Source organism: Fusarium oxysporum, chromosome IV (assembly GCF_013085055.1).
Source record: "Fusarium oxysporum Fo47 chromosome IV, complete sequence".
In the NCBI taxonomy this organism is placed as follows: domain Eukaryota; kingdom Fungi; phylum Ascomycota; class Sordariomycetes; order Hypocreales; family Nectriaceae; genus Fusarium; species Fusarium oxysporum.
In genome coordinates, this window is record NC_072843.1 from 1,682,166 (window position 1) to 1,693,540 (window position 11,375).

At 48.2% G+C, this 11,375-nt stretch overlaps 2 protein-coding genes across 2 annotated transcripts; both read left to right on the top strand.

Annotated features, from left to right (window-relative positions):
* The first annotated feature begins 21 nt into the window (after positions 1-21).
* Positions 22-3,223, top strand: FOBCDRAFT_180555 (P-loop containing nucleoside triphosphate hydrolase protein). Its single transcript, XM_031179396.3, has 2 exons — positions 22-318; positions 366-3,223. The coding sequence occupies exons 1-2, from the start codon at positions 54-56 to the stop codon at positions 2,792-2,794; spliced, it is 2,694 nt and encodes an 897-aa protein (XP_031045283.2). The 5' UTR covers positions 22-53; the 3' UTR covers positions 2,795-3,223.
* A 713-nt stretch (positions 3,224-3,936) lies between these two features.
* FOBCDRAFT_291586 (cation efflux protein) lies at positions 3,937-5,549 on the top strand (the record flags this gene model as incomplete). The annotated part of the gene is made up of 8 exons (XM_031179395.3): positions 3,937-4,012; positions 4,057-4,106; positions 4,160-4,204; positions 4,255-4,405; positions 4,459-4,539; positions 4,602-4,729; positions 4,787-5,101; positions 5,153-5,549. The coding sequence occupies 8 exons, from the start codon at positions 3,937-3,939 to the stop codon at positions 5,519-5,521; spliced, it is 1,215 nt and encodes a 404-aa protein (XP_031045282.2). The 3' UTR covers positions 5,522-5,549.
* Between the last annotated feature and the right edge of the window lie 5,826 nt (positions 5,550-11,375).

Below are 11,375 nucleotides of genomic sequence, written 5' to 3' on the forward strand. Positions count from 1 at the left end.
GTTAGACTATCTTAATTCTGCATACATATTGCTGATATCAACGGCGAGTCACAATGCCACAACGCGGCGTCTCACCGACCCCTTCTGATGGGGAGATTGATATCTTTGGGTCGTTATACCCCGGCGACGGCGAAAACGAGAATGGCGGCAACGATGGCAGCGCGGACTTCGACTTCGACGGCCTGTTGAACGGCCCAGAGCCCGGCAACGATGACAACGACGAGGCCTTCATTGCCCTTCAACAGGCGGCTTCTTTTCGAAAAGCATCCAATCTTAAGGGTAGAACAGTCAAGAAGGGTGGAGGTTTCCAGGCAATGGGTAAGAATGTCAACATATGAGGTGAAGAAACTACTAATATCTTCCAGGTCTGAACAGCAACCTCCTAAAGGCCATTACACGGAAAGGTTTCTCGGTCCCAACTCCAATCCAACGTAAAGCCATTCCTTTGATTCTGGACAGAAAAGATTTGGTCGGCATGGCCAGGACAGGTTCCGGAAAGACAGCAGCCTTCGTTATTCCTATGATCGAACGATTGCGCGCGCATAGCGCCAGGTTCGGAACACGAGCGCTTATCCTTTCGCCCTCTCGAGAACTCGCGATCCAAACTTTGAAGGTTGTGAAGGAATTCAGCAGAGGGACCGACTTAAAGTGCGTTTTGCTTGTTGGTGGTGATAGTCTGGAGGAGCAGTTCGGATCTATGGCCGCCAATCCCGATATCGTGATCGCAACACCTGGACGATTCCTTCATTTGAAGGTCGAGATGTCTTTGGACCTTTCTTCTATCAAATACGTGGTTTTCGATGAAGCTGATCGCTTGTTTGAAATGGGTTTTGCGGCACAGTTGACTGAAATCCTTCATGCACTTCCACCTTCAAGGCAAAGTTTACTCTTCTCTGCGACGTTGCCTGCCTCTTTGGTTGAATTCGCTCGCGCCGGCTTACAAGATCCAAGTCTCGTGCGACTTGATGCCGAGACAAAGGTCTCTCCTGATCTCGAGAGTGCTTTCTTCTCTGTCAAGGGTGCTGAAAAGGAGGGATCTTTGTTGCATATCCTCCACGACGTTATCAAAATGCCAGTCGGAGCCCCAGTGAGCGCTGAGGACTCCGAAACAGGATCCAAGAAGCGAAAACGGGGTGCAGACGGTTCAAGCGGGAAGCCTACAGAACATTCCACGATCATCTTTACAGCAACCAAGCATCACGTCGAGTACCTCGCCAACTTACTGATTTATGCCGGTTTCGCTGTTTCCTATGTCTACGGATCCCTTGATCAGACTGCGCGAAGAATTCAGGTCGAAGACTTTCGAAGAGGCAAGACAAACATTCTTGTCGTTACTGATGTTGCTGCTCGTGGTATCGATATTCCAGTTCTTGCCAATGTCATCAACTTCGACTTTCCTCCCCAGCCCAAGGTTTTTGTTCATCGAGTTGGTCGTACTGCTCGAGCAGGCCAACGTGGTTGGAGTTACAGTCTCGTAAGAGATACTGACGCTCCTTATCTCCTTGACCTTCAGCTGTTCCTTGGTAAGAGACTTGTTATTGGTCAGGAGGCCAAAAACCCATCATTTGCAGATGATGTGGTTGTTGGCGCATTAAAACGAGACCCTGTGGAAGCTCAGGTCGAATGGTTTAACAAAGCTTTGTACGAAAGTGAGGACATCTCAGCGCTACGAGGAGTTGCTATCAAGGCAGAGAAGCTCTACTTGAGAACAAGGAACTCGGCAGCTAGTCAAAGTGCGAAGCGATCGAAAGAATTGGTTGGAAGTGAGGGTTGGACACAACTTCATGCACTCTTTGGGGAGGACGTTGATGGAGCTGAACAAGCACGAGCCAATATGTTGGCTAGAATCAGTGGTTTCAGGCCTCAGGAGACTATCTTTGAGATCGGTGGACGTCGAGACAAGGGAACTACTGAAGCTGCCGAAGTAATGAAGCAATTGAGAAAGAGAATTACGCCACGAAGGCAAACAGAGAAGAAGGATGACGACGATTTCGATGGCATTGATGACGATGTGCCAGTTGGTGCCGAGGTGGACGCCATGTCTGATGAAGATGAAGACCAGATGGATGTGGACGAGGCCCCTGAGGAGTCAGATGATGGCTTGGAGGTCACCGTCTCCAACACCAACTCAAAGAAGGGACAGACGGATTGGCGAGACTCAGAAGTTTTCATGTCTTACACACCTCGAACATTCAACGCCGCCGAGGAACGTGGCTACGGCGTGTCGTCCGGTGGCCAGGACTCTTCCAACTTTGTGGAGGCTGCTCGTGGCGTGACCATGGATCTTACAAATGATGAGAACGCCAAGAGCTTCGGTGAGCCAACTCGCTCAAAGATGCGTTGGGACAAGAAGTCGAAGAAGTATGTGTCACGAGAGAACGACGACGACGGATCCAAGGGTGCCAAGATGATCCGTGGTGAGAGTGGTGTCAAGATCGCAGCCAGCTTCCAAAGTGGCCGCTTCGACAAGTGGAAGCGTGCCAACCGTCTCGGCAAACTCCCTCACGTCGGCGAGGCAGAACGTCCTGGCGGTGCGAACCATGTCGCCCACATTCCCTCTGGTGTCCGCTACAAACACAAGCAGGAGAGGGCACCAAAGGAGGCAGACAAGTACCGCGACGACTTCCAGGTTCGCAAGAAGCGTGTCGACGAGGCGAGAGAGAAGCGCGTGGGTCGTTTCCGCGATGGTATGGGAAGCAAGAAGGAACTCAAGGGCAGGGACGATATCCGCAAGGCAAGACAGGAGAAGGAGAAGAAGAGGCTCAAGAACGCTCGTCCTACCAGGAAGAAGTGATTTGTCGATTGCAGTGGCATCTACGCATGGCGTTTGGTCGATTTATAGAAAAAATAATGCGATTTGTTTCAACGGGTTTCTTTCAGCACTTCAGTGAGCTAGACTGTGTAGATATCTTGAGTTGAAATCGGGATATGTTGCCTTTTGTCACGGGCTAAATGAGCCAGGGAATCACAGAGTTCCGAGCCAAACACTGTTTCTTGGAGAATTCTTACCCCTGAACATCAGGGTCCAATACGGGCTGGTACAGTCACCCACTTTGTTCTCCATATCAGCAACACATCGTTTTGTATTGCGAAATCAAATGTCTTTGATTATAACCAACGTCGGCTTTTGCCATGGTTACCCTTCTAAAACCGTCTCTCTACAAATTCTTTTGTGGCTAGAATATCGGTGAATAGGAGACACACAGATTTGCATACTCTAGGGACACAGTGACATTACACAAGACGGTCGGCGAACCTCAAAACAGATAGCGATTTAACATCTAGCCATATGAATAGATGTAATATAGAAGTCTTTGAAGTGTATTAGAGTGCTCATCCAAGATTGGCCATTTGTATAGTTTTCACTGCAAGCCAACCTTACATGGCAACAACCAACATCACCAACGCACACAACAGCGCGGAGCTTTATATTCGCCAAGCACAAAGAGCTGTCGTGAAACAGGAATCCTAACCAAAAAATACCTGTATCCCATCTTCGGCCCGGCAAGTTAATGCTACCCCAATCATTGTCCCGGAACCCGATCACAGATAGCTACATGAGCCAACACCTTGATAAACTGCTTTTTTAATATCAGTCTTCGCTTCGCTGACTTCTATCGGTATATTCTATGGGTATGGAATCTATCTCTGACTTGTTTGGCTATTTTCGACAACAATTCGCTGCTGTTTGCCCTACAAGCTGATGGGATGTTATGCCAGCTTCCTCAGAGAACTCATCTATTCAGACCTCTTAAGTGCGGAGGACCACTCCTTTGAAAATTTCAAGGAGTATAAAGCCGAGTTGACCCCATTGATAATGAGAACCCCCTTAAAATCTGGATTTGCAAAGCTGTCGACCCAACGGACCAGAAGTGAGAATCCAAACGAATCTATAACAGAATTTCTAAACGAAAACCAGAACCCCAAGATATTACAATGAAAATCACAAAGAAGCAGAGGCTGATAGCCACAATATGTATATCTTTCTCGTTCTTTGCAGCTGAATTGGCTGGTAAGTCAAATATCATCTTGGGAACCCTAACTGACAGCATATAGTTGGGTTCTATACTCACTCCATCGCATTAATCGCCGATGCCTTTCACTACGTATGCAAATCCCTTATGAATCAAGATGGAGATGGATATCTGACAACAAACAGCTTAGTGATCTTATCGGAATAGTTGTCGCTCTGATGGCGTTGATGGTAGGTTGCGGACCTGCGTCTCAAGTGCCTTATTTAGCTTACCATGATAGTTGCAAGAACATACGAAACCAGCTCCACAAGGATACACATATGGATGGCACAGAGCAACGATACTAGGAGCATTCTTCAACGGAGTCTTTCTTTTGGCACTGGGGATCAGTATTCTAGTGCAGGCTGTTGAACGATTCGTTCATTTGACTCGTAAGTTCTCAGTTGATATACCGTATCACAATCAGAAGAAACTAACAAAATAGGCGTACAGCAGCCTTTCCTGATCATGATAGTTGGTTGCGTTGGTTTGGCACTAAACATTCTCGTACTATCCTTCCTTCACGGTGAGAAAAGATTCCATCCTCCTCTGATATTCGCGACAACACTCGCTGACTTACACCTTCAGAGCATGACCATGAACATGACCACCAGGGAGATAGGCGACACAGCCATGATGATAGACAACAGAACCAGGAGACTACTGGGCCATTGACTAACGAGGCAATAAGCGAGAGCGTAACAGGTTTGGCACAGGTGAGTATAGCATTCCTACATATTATAGAGTCTTTAGCATTAACAATAGCTCAACAGATCCCCATGAACCACCATAATCATAGACACACAACCGTGTCTGTGAAGAGCCCGGGAAGGGACTTGGGTATGCTTGGCGTTTTCATTCACGTTCTGGGAGATGCCATCAACAACATTGGAGTCATCATTGCGGCAGTTCTGGTCTGGCAGCTCAAAGGAGAAGGTCGATACTATGCGGACCCAGCAGTGGGAGTCTTCATCTCACTCATGATTCTCCTGTCAGCTATACCGTTAGTCAAGAAAAGCGGTGCTATTCTACTACAAACTGCGCCTAAAGGCGTCAACCCTGAAGACGTCAAACACGACATTGAAATGGTAACAGCGTATAGCTCATTCTGTTCAGAGCCAAGACTGACAAGCATTTAGATCCCTGGCATCAAATCGGTACACGAGCTGCACATCTGGCGCCTGGACCAATGCAAATTTGTCGCCTCTGCCCACATCGTCGTCGACAGTAGAACTGTCCAGGGCTTTGCAGACAAGGCTAAGATCATCATGAAGTGTCTCCACGCATACGGGGTTCACTCAGCAACCCTACAGCCTGAGGTTCTCGAAGCGAGCCCCGTGATCATGCCTGGCAGTGGCCCGGGGTCTCAGGGCCAGGCAACTTCGATCGACGTCAATCATAGCGTATGCAGAACTCAACGGTCGCGAGGAGGCGAGCAAGAATGCCAGGTGATTTGCGGAAGCTCGTGTGATGGGCTGAGGTGCTGTGCGCCAGTACACCTTGAGTGATCGACGGCCTTGTTGCTGTTTGCTACAGTCGTCCGAGCCTGAGGCGAAATGTGACGAGGAGGAGAGGGGTTTGAGGGGTTTGAGAGGGGCCAATTCGTGAAAGAAGTCGTAAAAGTTTATTCCTCAGTGGTTTTGTGGTCTCCCCCACGCTAAGAGAAAAGGGATATCCCTGAAATGACTGTAAGCAGCAAACAGACTGTGACTGTGATGCGGCCTTTTGCCGCCGCCGTGTTCAAGTGGCGTTCAGATTTAACTTAGTGGGCAAGGGCTTTTGAGTGATATGTATTAGTTGGCGGGTGAAGCCGGGGAAAATGTTGATGAAGCTTTAACATATGCCTCAAATAACGGGGTGGTGAATTGTGAATTGTGAGGATAGCGGGGTTGTAGTTCATAACTCGATGCTCACAATACAATGGAATGCAGCCAAGCCTCGACTGACACAACAAGTTTCACTATTAGACAGGCCATTGCGTGTTGTTAAGCTGTGTTAACGTACTGCCAGCCACAGAGCAAAGGGACCTCGCGGCTGAAGTGATGTGATGCATTTTCCACTGGATCAAAGACCCTTGACAGGATTGACAGTCAGCCTCATGATGGCATATGCACAAGTCACACCACTTGCTTCGGACCCTTGAAATGTGATAACGTGCTAATCTCAATGAGGAAAAGCTTATGAGCCACGCATTAAGAGATCTGAGGCCAGCCACCATGATCCATCCGAGCATAGCATGCGAAAGCTAGGATGGCGATGATGGTGTTTTAACATGGAGTGTTGTGAGCGAGGGTTTGGCGTTACATTGATGCAGGCAGCCAAATTAAAGAAAATGGGTTTTGAAGGTAAGATTTTCAATGTTCATAGAAGTGACTTTACTGGGAGACATCTTGTGACAAGTCAGCTGCTCACTTCAGTGAGACGGTCAAGGGACGGCCCGCCCATCACTAGTCGACCCAGGCCAATGATGATGATAGACGTCGAACAAGACTCACAATGTCAAAGGCGACAGAGTAAGCGAACAGCTGCTATGCCACCCATCTCGTGACTCCGTGATGTGCTAAGAGTAACATTTGCCGACAAAGCATTAATAATGTTGCTCCCAATGGCCAAGATTCGCTGAAAGTTGTTCCTTGTGATCAGGCACGGTCAACCTTTGACCAGGATTATTCTGAGGTGGAAACACAGCTGTCTCTCTTGACGTGAACCGGTCTGCCAGGACATGCCTGACACACATTTGAGCGCAGCTGCAACCGTAATTTGGTGTGGGGAATTGATATTGATCAAGTTCCGATCGAGTAACCCAGCAAATCCGAGATGATGATCCGGATGCAATCTTGGGTTCCCAAGCACTCGGAGGACACAGCAGGGATTCTGGTTGGTAACCTCTCCAACCCAAGAAGTGACCTGTAACAATCCATAGCAAGGATGAAATAAAAGCTCATGCGGCCGCTCCACGCGCGCCCGCCGGAATAGGATGGTTCATCTCATTTCATTGTCAGGTCAAACAAAAGAGCATCTGCATCAGGGATCTTGAAGTAATCCCAAAGCTTCAAGGTGAATGGATGTCCCGTATCTACTGTAACTCGTTTGTTTGCGCGGAGACGAGACAAAATACCAGTAACCGCCAAAGGCTGGTCAACTGCGGAGACTGGGGCTGTGGGTTAGGGCGGTTGCAATGTATGTACGAGGACCCTTTTTTTCTGCTGCAGCTCATAAGCTATGGTTACAGAAGCGAGTGCTGGGCGGTGAGATGGATGTTGAAGAGGAAGACAAGTGGAGTGGAGTTGTGAGGGTGGAGGTGGAGGTTTCAATAAAGTTACACGTGATGAACGCCATGTTCGACATAGGTAGACCACAATACGTACAAGAGACAGTAAGTTATGGTTAGAGTTAAGGAGGGATACATACATTTTGAAACCTGGATAGAATGATATGTCATTGCAAGACATCAATAGAGGGTAAACTATGCAGTTGGAAAGAGTTGACGAAGCAACTTCTAAGGAGACAACTAATATGATAACAACTAAAACATCAGCCATGATAGTTTACTAAGAATGCAGCTATTCATATTATGGCTAGTCACTGCTGTAGTCGCTGGACTCTCAGACCGGCACTTGTGTTTGTTTCCAAAGATTGATAGTTAGCCATTTTCTCTGGCCCCATACACACAACATTACATATTGCACCAAGACATATGCTGCAGCCACAGAATACTGTGTGAAGCCGAGCAGGGGAGGAAACAAGATTGAGACATGCGAATTGCCCAGATAGGCCACTCGTGTTGTTGACAGCTCATCTTGAGACATCAAGAAGGGTTATCAATTCCGTCGTCACTCTCATGTACCTTGATCATCATATCTTGAGGCTATTCAACAAGTGATCTGCAAGGCAACTGCAGGCAGCCGGAAATTCGGACAGAAAGTCCTCTTCACCGACAAGAAGGCAATATCGCAAGTCTGTGAATGAATACGTACCTTGCCCTGCTGATAGTGATCTTTACCAACGTCACGGAAAATAACAGATATGTGGTTGCAGTGGCCCGCTAACAGGATGAAGATCGACAGTCCAGACCTCGTGTGAATGCCGCTCCGACATAGCCTCGACAGCCCCAGGTTGCTGATAGTGAACAAACAGGCCAGACCTGGACGATTCTATGAGAGTCGGTATCGAATTGTTGAGAATAATAGCGCGAACGTGACTCATTCGCCACGGGGTGGCCGTTGGCCGTGCTCTTTCTTGTTCCTGTAGATCACTAATGGAGGGGAAGACACAAGCGACATAAGAGCCTCGAGGCAGCTTATCGCGGGGCATTTCGTGGCGGGACATGACGATGGCGATGCAACCCCACGACGCATAGCATCCAATGGAATTAGACTGGCATTTGTTCTACGGATACAAACGTGCAAGTGGCCGTTAGGGCCGAGGCCTCAGACATAACACTAGCTAAATGTTTAGTTGCTTCTTAGTTGCCGGATTCTCTGGTGAATGAATAAATGACCTTTGAACCGAGCCCTTGAGCCGAGAAGAGTCCAAGAGATATCCGTACCTGAGCGTGGAGCATCATCTGTTTCTATGCCTGCTCGGTAAAGAGGATCATTCGAATCGATCGAACCCGAAGACACGGTGATGGTACCTCGTGGCTTGCTCAGCTCACATCCATCAGCATCGTGCTGCCTGCATCATATTCGCAAGGGGGGCCATCGGCATCAAGAAGGATCAGGGATTGGTCGGGATCCTCTTTGATTCAAAATTCCGATACTTTGACTGACCAGGGACTGGAACTAAGGAATAGGCGAATTCAAACACGTACAAAGTTACACAGTAATGTCAGGCTTCTGGCTTGATCACTGGCATGGCAGTATGTCTTGGCAGAATGTCATCCAATGTCATGTAAAGGGGGCTCCCACGTCTTGATATCCTCAAAAGTTCAAGCGGAGCTATATCCGGCAATGCGAGTCAAGCGCTACGGATCGAGATGCCAATGGACACGGCGCGAGTCGAGCCCGAGTTATCCGTCGAGTAGAGTGATCCTACTAATTACGTACTGACTGAAGGATTCTACGACGGAGCCACCGGAGAATTTTTCTCTTCTCACGGCAGTTCGAGTCGAGTGGGTGAGAGATTTTGGGGGGGAAAAAGTACAGTAAATTGTGAGGTAGTTGAAAGACAAGCTCATCCTTCACACCACAAACAAACAAATTCGCATCCATCTCGGAGCCGACTGGTGGTTGTGCTAATTAAGTCAAGGACGTACAGCGCACACACACACTTTTTCTCTTAAGTTGCATGTACAATAACGTCATGTGTACGGCGCACGTTTTCTTGAACCAATAGAGCAGACACCAACAGGTAGGCCAATGCTGCCAGCCGATAGCGGCGGCTTGCAACTGCGCGCGTTGGTGATGGTAGTGTGATGACCAGAACAAGGGGTTGTGATAATCTCATACAAAATACCCTTACCCTGCCTACCGACATGTACAACTACAAGAAGTACCTACCTTACATTACAGTTGGGCTGCGATCGATACGCGCAATTTTGAAACTCTCACCGGACGATGCCTTATCGATGATCCATGTCGATGAATTCGCAGCTCGGAAACTGTTCGCTTACCGACTCGCTTCCCTTCAGTACCTGCTGTATCTCGAGTACAAGCCCGTCGAAGCAGAGCACGAGACAGCGGAGGACAGGACAGGACAGGGCAGGGAGTTGACTTGACTGCGGCACCGTTACCCATGGCGTTCTTTAGCTGGCTTCTTGATGCTTGGCCTCGGCATGTCTAGCTTATACCGTAGACGCTAGTGTGCGCGATGGTTGCTGTGTTGAGGATTGGGCTGAGTTAGTTAGTTGTGGAAGTTGTTGTAAGAGGAGTGTCAAGTTAAAAGTTAACGTTGCTGCGTATTCGGACTTGTGGACGTCAGAGTCAGTCAGTGTTGTAAGTGTGTAGTAATTGCAACAGCGGAGAATTTGATAATGTACCCGGTGCTGTAAAAGACGTCCCAACCTGGCCTAGGAGTCTATGAGTCTAGAGCACAAGCCATAGACATGTCAGAGCACACCTAGAGTTCCACTATCATGACCGTCACCATGGTATTCAATCAGAGGCCCTGACCTTGTCTGCCATGCTTTGAACCCCGGAGTTTCCATTATCTATCTGTCTGCCTTATGTCTTTTGTGTCTCGAGGGAGAAATAGTCAAAACAGTCGAGGTTGAGTCTTTCTTGTCCTGAGTAATGAATTGGGGCTAGATAATAGCAGTACTCAGAATACGTTGTGCTTTTCTCTTCAGATGTTGAGCCTCATGTAATGATTTCCAATGACCAAAATAGGAACGAATTCCTTCTCTTTCGTTTACTTGCCTGTGAGACGTGAGCTGCTGGTCTTGCTGCGACTCTGATCAAAGTATCAGTACTACACATCTACTGCAACTCATTGGGCCTTGGCTGCTGGGAAGACCCTGGTCGGGGCCCGACGACTGTCGATTTAATGGTTGCTTTCACCGCAACTTGAGAGCCAGGGATTTGAGGATTGGCGGACGTCGTCTCTTTTGATGCATACAAGGCGCTTGCTTGTCTTTCTTTTGAAGCTCGTTGACTTGCATGTGCTTCCTTACCTTATCTTGCTCTGAAGTCGCTCCAAATAAACCCCGTCAAGGGCACAGGCTGAAGTCAAGGGGGTTCAGGTCCCATTCGCCTCCATTCTCGATAATCACAAAGGACTCCATTCTCAGGCCTCGACCCTCTTTTCTCCGTATTTACTTCTTTTCTGTTTTACAATATTTACTCCGGCTTGCCCTTCTACGATCAACCACTGACAAAAGGGCCAGCAGAGCCGCCCGCCCACGACAAGAAAAGAAAGGAAAGAAAAAAGGGTCGGGTAATTGTTTTAGCAAGGCCCGCCGTTGTCGTTGACTTGGACCTATCATCTTAAAGGCTTTGTCTGTGGAATGGCATCGCCCACGCCGAAGATCCATTTATTAGGTGTTTAGCCACCCGCAGTGCCGCCGCCGAAACATTAATTCGAGATCCAACCTGTTACATAAACATCGCCGCTTCGAGTATTCTCGCCGTCTTCGAGTTTCGGTTGAACGAGTTTAGTTCATTGGAGTCACGGCTCATCGGCTCGGCTCAATCTACGTTCTCGACTCTACAGCAACAGAATAACGAGATAATTTCAACGTAAACATATTTGGGCAAAACAGATCTAACCAAAAATCTAACCAAAGTTGACCATCTTTGGTTTGTTAGACAAAAGTCTCTCTGCCCCGGCTTTCAGTTCCAGCCACTTCGGTGTGTTTGAAGGGTGCTGTCTAGCATCGGGTCTCGTCATTCGGCATCAGAGGTCTTTCAGCGCCCGTTTAAT

What these genes read in the sequence shown, in the direction of transcription:
- FOBCDRAFT_180555 (XM_031179396.3), top strand. Translation starts at nt 54, where the DNA reads ATGCCACAACGCGGCGTCTCACCGACCCCTTCTGATGGGGAGATTGAT. An exon ending in TGGAGGTTTCCAGGCAATGG is followed by an intron (nt 319 to 365) that starts GTAAGAATGTCA and finishes AATATCTTCCAG; the next exon opens with GTCTGAACAGCAACCTCCTA.